The sequence below is a fragment of the Solenopsis invicta genome, chromosome 8 (assembly GCF_016802725.1).
Source record: "Solenopsis invicta isolate M01_SB chromosome 8, UNIL_Sinv_3.0, whole genome shotgun sequence".
NCBI classification, from domain to species: Eukaryota; Metazoa; Arthropoda; class Insecta; order Hymenoptera; family Formicidae; genus Solenopsis; species Solenopsis invicta.
The window spans coordinates 11,102,146-11,110,870 of NC_052671.1; the positions used below are offsets into that span (position 1 = coordinate 11,102,146).

At 37.2% G+C, this 8,725-nt stretch overlaps 2 protein-coding genes across 5 annotated transcripts in view; both read right to left on the reverse strand.

The window, feature by feature from the left end:
* Positions 1-3,792, reverse strand: part of LOC105195505 (arfGAP with SH3 domain, ANK repeat and PH domain-containing protein) — a 65,831-nt gene extending 62,039 nt beyond the window's left edge. For all 4 annotated transcript variants that reach the window (XM_026135989.2, XM_039452372.1, XM_026135987.2 and 1 more), the window contains exon 1: positions 3,639-3,792. In XM_026135989.2, coding sequence (XP_025991774.1) covers positions 3,639-3,764 — 126 coding nt within the window. In that variant the 5' untranslated portion in view covers positions 3,765-3,792. The remainder of the gene's footprint in view (positions 1-3,638) is intronic.
* A 2,301-nt stretch (positions 3,793-6,093) lies between these two features.
* Positions 6,094-7,154, reverse strand: LOC105198583 (40S ribosomal protein S19a). The gene is made up of 3 exons (XM_011165337.3): positions 7,064-7,154; positions 6,765-6,835; positions 6,094-6,523 (listed from the first exon to the last, which is right to left on the reverse strand). The coding sequence occupies exons 2-3, from the start codon at positions 6,833-6,835 to the stop codon at positions 6,133-6,135; spliced, it is 462 nt and encodes a 153-aa protein (XP_011163639.1). The 5' UTR covers positions 7,064-7,154; the 3' UTR covers positions 6,094-6,132.
* Positions 7,155-8,725: the final 1,571 nt, after the last annotated feature.

Sequence of the window (8,725 nt, forward strand, 5' to 3'; positions counted from 1 at the left end):
ACTCGATGAACTTCTGTCTAGAGAATGATTGGCAGAATTCTATGGCTAACAAACTTGCAAAGAATATCATCACATGCCTCGATAGTAGTCGAATTAGTAGACCGCCCACGCGGAATGTAAAGGAGATTCAGGTTTCAGATTCAAATCCTGGCCAAGATGTTATTTCTCACAATAAATTCTCTACAATTTTTTCTTTTACATGCGAGGCGCAGTTCGCACGAATTGGTGATTGTAAAATTGTAATAATAAAATTATTATATGCACGCGAGCATCCAAGCATTATTTTGTTGTACAATGTATTTCTAATTTACCAAGCTTGCGTCTATAAGAATTATGTCACGTTAATATCTACCGAGCTATTTTAAGAAAACAATGGTACCGCCGCGCCGCACCACGCCCTTCTCTCCTCTATCGATAAATCCACCAAGTATCTTTGCTTAGTGCCAAATGTGTTAACATCGTTACGCTCTCGTGTTACGTAATGTCGAACAATACGCAATATCATACAGCTAAAAATAAGAGTATCCAAATGTTCAAATGAGACTAATTTACCAACTTACTTCAACAATTAACACAACGGGAATATTTGAATAACGGCAATTAATATTTAAATAAAGTCCTTAACGAAATTCATCCCCCATCTCACGCCTCTTGTCCCGAAAATGCATTCTACATTTTAAAGAATTTGATTAAAAATCCAATTAGGGGTGGTCTCATTGTTCCGCTCCGCGGGGAAAAGCGAGACGCGAGAGGCTTTGTCGGTACATTCTCGCATTTGCCCGCCCGGCATTATTCTTGTTACACGCTAGCACGGAGATATACACATGTCACACGCGCGGACCACTGTTGCTCGGATTCCACTTAACAGAGGATACGTATCATATTCATTCACGCGCCCGCAAATTAGGAACGTTGCCGGCGCGAAGCGATGATCGCAACGAACGACGACGACGACGACGACGACGACGACGACGGCGACGGCGGTCATAGAACCGTCTGTGATGTTTCTACAGAAAAATGCGGTATACATCCGGTATTCGGGAATATCGCTAGTTACATATCTGACGTCTGAGCTGTCCTGTTAGCGCTCATTCAAGCCGTCACGCTTCTTTATCTCCCGTAATATCTCCGAACGAAGCTGCGTCTGAGCGCGCGGAGAACGCTTTACGCTTCTTCGCGCCACCGATACCGCGAGAAACGAGCCGTTGAACGGCGAGGAATATAAACCGATAATGCGGCCAGTTTCCTGGCGAGGAAATCGGATTTCAAAGCACGTGCGACGATAATAATAGCGTCATCGTCGGCTACGCCGCCGCGGCTTTAAATGCCTCGGCATTAGCATCATCTCCGCATTTGAAGTGTTAACGATCAATCGGCGACGATAAGTCCCCCACATCTCCTCTTCCTCCTCCTCTGCCGCATCGGGAGGATTAAAACTCTCGCATTCGTTTAACGCGCTTCGAAATTGAGATTTAATTAAACGCAAGCGAAAACCGAGGAACGCGACAATTCTTACATTACGGCGCGACAAACGGAATGCCTTTGAAGCGACAACAAAAATTCGCGAGACATAATTGTGTTAATCATCCGAGAGTCAAAGCCTTACACTGAAAAAAAGTCTAGTAATAATAATTTAGCATATGATAGCGAAAATGCTTTGGTGAAGAATAGAAAACATTTTGTATTTATGTTAAAACCGGTCTTTGTTAGTTAAAATGTTTGCGTTAAATTTTTAACATGTTCAAGTGTTAATTTAATACAACGTGATTATGTTATTTGAACAATTTTGTGTTAAAATGATTTTTTACATTTCTTAATGTTAAAACGACACAATTTATGAGCGAATAAACAAATAATATAAAAAAATTGTTTTAAATCATAAAGTTCAAGATAAATGAATAAAGTGTAAGTGTCAACAACATATTATAAATGTTATTAATTTTATTGGAGAAATATGTTTCCACATTCCATTTCCAAATTGTGTCGAAGTGTCACTATTTTTGTATTAATTTTTTACGTAACATTTATGTTACTTTCTAACTTATTTATCTTGCGTTAGATTAACGTAAATATTTGAATGGTCCGTTTGAGACATGCGATATATGTTTAATTTAACACAAATTTTTCAACCGCGTGAAATAGTTCCAATTAGAAGTTCAGGGAATTTAATCAAAAAATATGATAAATTACCATATTAAATGGCTATTACCAAAAATTTGATTTAGTTCATCCAAGATTTGGAAATGGGTAATGAAGTATGATGGTTATGATCATATAATAAATATAAATCATATGAAATTCATCATATCATAAGCTAACGAATTTGCAAATATTACTTAATTGTTCAGTAATAAATACCGAATGATATATGGTAAATCAAATTTGTCATAGATCATAGATATTAAATAATTTGATTCTGCAATTACTTGATTTAATAAATATTATCAAACTGTTTGAATTATAAAATTATTTAGTAGTAGTGACTAAATAATCTGGTATCAAATCAGAGTCGATAAAGCTTCTTTATAAATGTGACAATAATTAGCAACATTATTTGATTAATACTATAAAATAATTTCGTTACAAATACCAATTCATTTAGTTATTGTAACTTTGCTTTTATAAATATTTACTACCAAACGGTTGATTATTAATATCACGTTCGATAATATTTGCTAAACATTGTATTAATGTGCTCAATAAAATATACATTTAATAGCTATTATTACGCTTCCTTCTCAGTGCGAATGAACAAATTGTTATCTTCGGTTCGCGCAGAGATTTTAGAAGCCACCATAGAAGCGGAAAATATCATGATCGTTCTGATCGTCTACTAGTACGTGTCATCGACGTCCCGCAGGATCGCGCAACCAATACGCGATATACACGCCCACGTACGAGGTACACGCGCGTAACCACCGATCGTATGGTTAACGCTGACACGGAGAAACAGAGCGATAAGGATAGTACGATGCGACGGCGAAGGGGGGTAAAAAGAGCCGAGGAAATTTCGAGAGCGGATCGCGAATGGAGAATCACGCGGTTAGAAATGAAACGCAGATGTGAATTGCAGCGGCGAAAAAACACGAACAATCGCAGTGAAAATGCACGAAAAAATCACAGCGAGAACAGATAACAAAAAATTGAAACAATAATGTGCAGAAAAAAAATTAGAGCGGATACACAAAAAAATTGGAGCGAAGATACGCGAAAAATGAAAACAAAGATGCACGAAGTGGAGCAACAATGGCGAAAAAAAAAAAAAAAAATCAGAGCGAGAATGAAAAATAGAGACAGTGATGCACAAAAGCATTAGAGCAATGATACATATTACGAAAAATTAGAATAAAGATGCGCGACAAAGTAGAGTGCACGATTGGAGCGAAAAGATGGACGAAAATGTCGAGATAAATCATCCGGGGTCGCATGCGGCGGTTCCCGTCTATCAATTGGCGCCGACCGTAGTTTACTCGACTCTCCCCCGTCCCACTTGCCGAAAGCGGGAGCGAGAAAGGGGGCGGGAGCGAGAAAGGGGGCGAGAGCGGGAGGGACCGGTCGCAGCTTCGGTCAACTTCAATCAATGTTTACCGGGAACGGCGGCCGTGTGTCATAACGATTGTTGTTGTTGTTACACTCACCTCTTCGAGGGACGTGATGGTCTGCCTGCACTGTGGCATTCGCGAGACGAAGGTGGACGTGGTGGGCGAGTTGTAGTCCTCCCTCGTCTCCTCGACGAATTCGCTTACAGCGATCAGGCCCGGCATCTTTCCGCCCGTTCTCGTTTTCCGTCAGTTGTTCCGTCTCTCTCCCGCCCGCCGTCCGCCACCCCAACCTCCTACCCAGCGCCCAGCTGCAGGCGAGGCTGTCGTCCCCTCGGCGGATCGCTTCTCGCCACCGCGAACACTCTCCCTCGCTCGTCGTCGCCGTCGTCGTAGTCGTCGCCGGCAACCGCGCGGCACTTTTACACTCCGCGGACACCGTTCACTTCACTTGTCTCTCGCTCACCATCGACACCCCCGATCGCGTTTTTCTTCTTTCGCCTCTCCTTGCCTCGTACGCCGCTTTTCCGTGTTGCACGATAGGAACGTTGCTCGCCCCGGTGCGAAGAGTGACAGGGAGCGAGAGAGACGGCGAGATCGCGTACGCGTACGCGTGGAGGAAAGAGGGCGCGAGAAAGAGAAAAAGACAGAGAGGAATGAATGACGAGGAAACGAAGGAGCGAGACGGAGTGACAGAGCTGTGGCAGGTTCGAGCAGCGTGTCCAACGATCACCACCTTTCGGAGAGGAACACTCGCGAGACCGGCGGCGCGATTATTTTCGCGACGCAGTCGCGGCGAGCCACCAGCGATCGCGAGGATGCATAGCAGCAGCAGCAGCAGCAGAAACAACAACAGCAGCTCGCTCTTCTCGTCAGCGAGGAGCGCGGGTCACCACGCATACGTGCATGCGCGCATGCACACCGCCGCGGCAAACGGATAGACCGACGCGCACGAACACATAAAAACAACACCGAGCGGGCGGGTGCGCGCGCGTACGCAGCTACGTCCGCGGGGATGTTCCTTCGCACTCGAATCTCGCACCCTAACCACCTCGGTCGGTGCCCGAGTACCGCCGAAACACTCGCGACTGCGGCCGAAGTTCTACTGAGGCAGGCGGCGCTGTCGACGCGCGCGCGACCACCACACGTTCGCCACGAAGCGAAGCATACATATATAGAGAAGACACTCAGGTAACTCATCACGGCGGATGGCGACGACGACGACGACGACGCCTCGCGTCGAACGGCGGAACGTGAGAAAAGGTGAGAAATTGAAACGGACGTTTTACGCAAGATTGTGCAACAATTTCAAGATTACAGCCTGTTCAAAACGTGTTTTTATTATTCTTTTTTTTTATTTTATTATCCATTAAACGTAAAACAAGAATAAGATAACAAAAAAGCGCGCTATCATTTTTGGCTGCGTTCCGAAATACACTGCCGAAAATTTATGTATATTTGTGTTGCGTATATTATAAATTTTTAGGACTGGCATATATCGAAACGCAGCCTTTACATCTACATAGATTATTTAAGTATTATTTACGTTATGTTTGCATACGTTTTTTTCGTGTTAACAATTCCAGAAATATAATTATAAATTGAATAAAACAATATAGAAATATTAAAATACAAAATTGTTAATATATCTAATTTTAGTATTAATAAAAGAAAAATATGTAACATTAAAAATAAAAAACCAAATATAATTTTTACTATTTCTGGAAAAATTGGAATCTTCTGATTCACTGATTATTGTTTACACAGATAATAAAACGTAGTAGTTAGTTCATATTGTATCCGTATGTAGATTATTTACATTTTACGCGTTTTATGCATTTTATGTATTTAAAATAATTTTAGTTTTATAATCCTGAGATGTATGCAGGATTTTATTTTAATGGTAAGTAGACTAAACAAAGTTACAAATTTAATAACTGTTAATTTCAAATGGGTCTATCTTTAACTTGTTAACTTTATTTAACTTTTGATAAACAAAAAACTCACCTATGTAAAAGAAAAAAAATTATATAAAAGATAATCCCGTATTAAAAATAATTTTCAGTTATTTCATATAAATTTACTTTACAAAATATTAAATTTATTTTATAACTATTTTGTTATTTATAGTATAAGTAAAATGATTATAAATTACATAACAGAAAAAAGTAATTCAATTTTAAGATTGCTATGTATCTAATAAACTTTAGTATTGATAAAATGAAAATATATAATATTAAAAATTAATGATAATTTCCACTATTTCAGATACAACCTGAATCTTCGATGATATATAGTTTACATAGTAACACATAGTAAATAGTTTACATTGTGTACACATAATATTATTTATATTTTACATGTAAACTGCTAACTCTGGTATTTTTATTTATACGAAAAATTAATATTGTTACGAATCTGATTGAAGTATGAATATAACAGAAACTTATCTTCAAATAAATTTAATTCGTAGATACGCTTAAGAGCAAGTTTAATCATATTGACAAAATTATGTATGATACAATTGGATATAATCCAAAAAACAACATTCAAGTCCTTTAATGTGTTTTTATTACAGAAACATAAAAGAATATTACATTACAACTTCCTGAAGCTTAAGCTGTTTTTTGCTCTTAGCTTTAACTTGCGCGGCGATTCGATCCAAGTCCCTGCGTCCTTGGCTGGTTAATTTGCGTCCCCCAAGAGGTGCTTTTTCGATCAGTTTCAGCTGTTCCAAGCTTTGGAGCGCCTTGCGCGCGACACCGCTCGCCGATCGGCAGAAATGGCTAGGATGGGTGCCATTGCGTTTACGTCCACCAAAGATCTTAGTAACGGCGCCAACTCCGATCGGACTGCGAATGTAGATATGACGTACCAAAGCAGCACATCTGATATAATACCAGTCAGGATCGTACGGAGCCAGTTCCTTGAACTTCGCCGTCTTCACGATATCCACCCATTCTGGCACACGCATCTTACCAGTTCTAAAATTTTATCAAGTACAAGTCAAATTACTACAAATACATATATTACAATACATAGAGTTCTTATTCTTATAGTGCAGTGTAAAATAAAAACTGTTATAAAAATAAATTAAAAAATAATGAAAAATATTATTAAATGACAAAGATAAATAAGAACAATTCAATACAAATTCCGCACATTACACATGTACGCGAGTAATTATAGGTTAGGGTTGACTCAAATGTTACATTTCTTACTTACTTTTTAAGAAAGGCTGCGAAAGCCTTCACAAATTTTTGCTGATCGACGTCTTTTAGCGTTACAGACGGCATCTGGAAAGAAAGTTATAACTCGATAAAACAATTAATACAGTGAAACAGTATGCTCGTACACTCCTAACACGTGTTAAATACAAATTAATGCTCTGAATTCCCGATTTCGACAATCGGTAAAAATCGTAAGAGCCACTAAATTGCTACGTTTCTCTCATTATGAATTTTTATACATTGTTTACTAAGAAAAGTAGAATAAATCTTCAAAGAATTGTCAATACTATGCACCTTTGCGAGAATGCAAACCGGAAAGAGACCTCGGTGTCAGGAAAACGGCTAGGTTATAAAATGGTAGCCATGGCACTTGGCACTGCACAACTAGGCGGGAAATTCAAGAAGTCAAACGGATGCCTTGAGATGGCATTGTATCGTAATATTTATAAAAATTAATGTTTACGCGAGTGTAGTGAAGATAAAGGCAATATAAATAACCAATAGTTAAATCTTTTAGACATTACTAAATATTATAATTATTTTACACTATTAGGTTATTCTTAGGGAAAATCAATATTTTACAAGGAATATGTACTTTTCTTGTTGGATTTCATTAAAATAACAAATTGCAGAAAAAGTTGAATCATAAGTTAGTTAGATATTTAATAAGGATACTTGAACTTCAACAATTATTAAAATTCACAAAGTTTTACCATATACTTAACATTATAACAAGTGCAAGAAATTTAATAAAATGTAATTTGTATATAAAGATGTCAATATCTAAACTAGACAAATATTTTTTGTTTTATATTCTTTTATTGATAAAATATATATAAATGTATTTTAACTATCAACAGAAAAAATCATTTGATTATTTAAAAATATGAGTTCACTAAAATCTCAAAATCATCGTTTCAGTTCAATTAAATGTTCATTTACATCAAAAACTTCTATCGAGATAGCGATAATCAGTAAATTAGAAGCATGTTGTAAGTACATTGAAGTACAATTAAAAAACAAAGGTTTAGAGATTGTGTATTTAACTTTATTATAGAAATATATAAGACATTAAATTGAGATCGTTTCTTGAAATCTACGCTGTTTTTTATTTTTTAATTTAATTTATGTATTATGTAGGTTTACTCTTTCTCTCTAAGAAATTGAACTTCTTTATCTTTTCTTTTTCGATATAAAAAGAAAAAAAAAGATGAACTGTGCAAGAATTCCATTCAATCCTGGAGTGTAGAAAAAGAACAAGTCGATAGCTATTCAAAGTCTTTACACTCCGGACTATTCAGTTTGCATCCATCAGGAGGTATCTTTTCGACCAAACTTTGAAGCATCTTGTATGCAACACCAATTGTCATTTGCAGAAGGGACAGAGATGGGTGCCATTGCATCTGTTACCAAGAATCTTAATAACAGTACTGATCCTGATCAGGATATGAATATAGATGATAACATCAAAGTTGCGCACCTGACGTAATCAACCTGGCTCATAAGGAGCCAGTTCTTTGAACTTCATTATTTTCACGAGTTTCATCCACTTTAGAACGTGCATCTCCCCGGTCTTAAAATTTTATATAGCATGTAAACATAAAATTACAGTAAAGTAACATTTAAACATTGCATTTATCAGACATGCGAGATAACTTAGATTAAAACTATTGCATTTTGACTCACATTTTAAGGATGGCCTTCACAAATTCTTATTGATCATATTAATTAATGTTGCGGATGACATCTGAAAGAAAATGTTATAATTTAACAAAGCAGTTAAATACAAAATAATATGTACATGTTCTACATAAAATATGGTACTTATTTTCTTACCTAGAATCAATAATCGATTGATTAAGAGAAAAATTGTATTTTATTGTATTTATGAGCTAATGTTGGATATGTATAATGTGAAAATCAATTGTCAGAAACTTTCAAAAATTTTTTATCAGC

Excerpts from the sequence above, each read along its gene's own strand:
- LOC105198583 (XM_011165337.3), bottom strand. The coding sequence starts at position 6,835 with ATGCCGTCTGTAACGCTAAAAGACGTCGATCAGCAAAAATTTGTGAAG. Across the intron at positions 6,524-6,764 it reads TTCGCAGCCTTTCTTAAAAA|AACTGGTAAGATGCGTGTGC; the intron begins GTAAGTAAGAAA and ends ATAAAATTTTAG.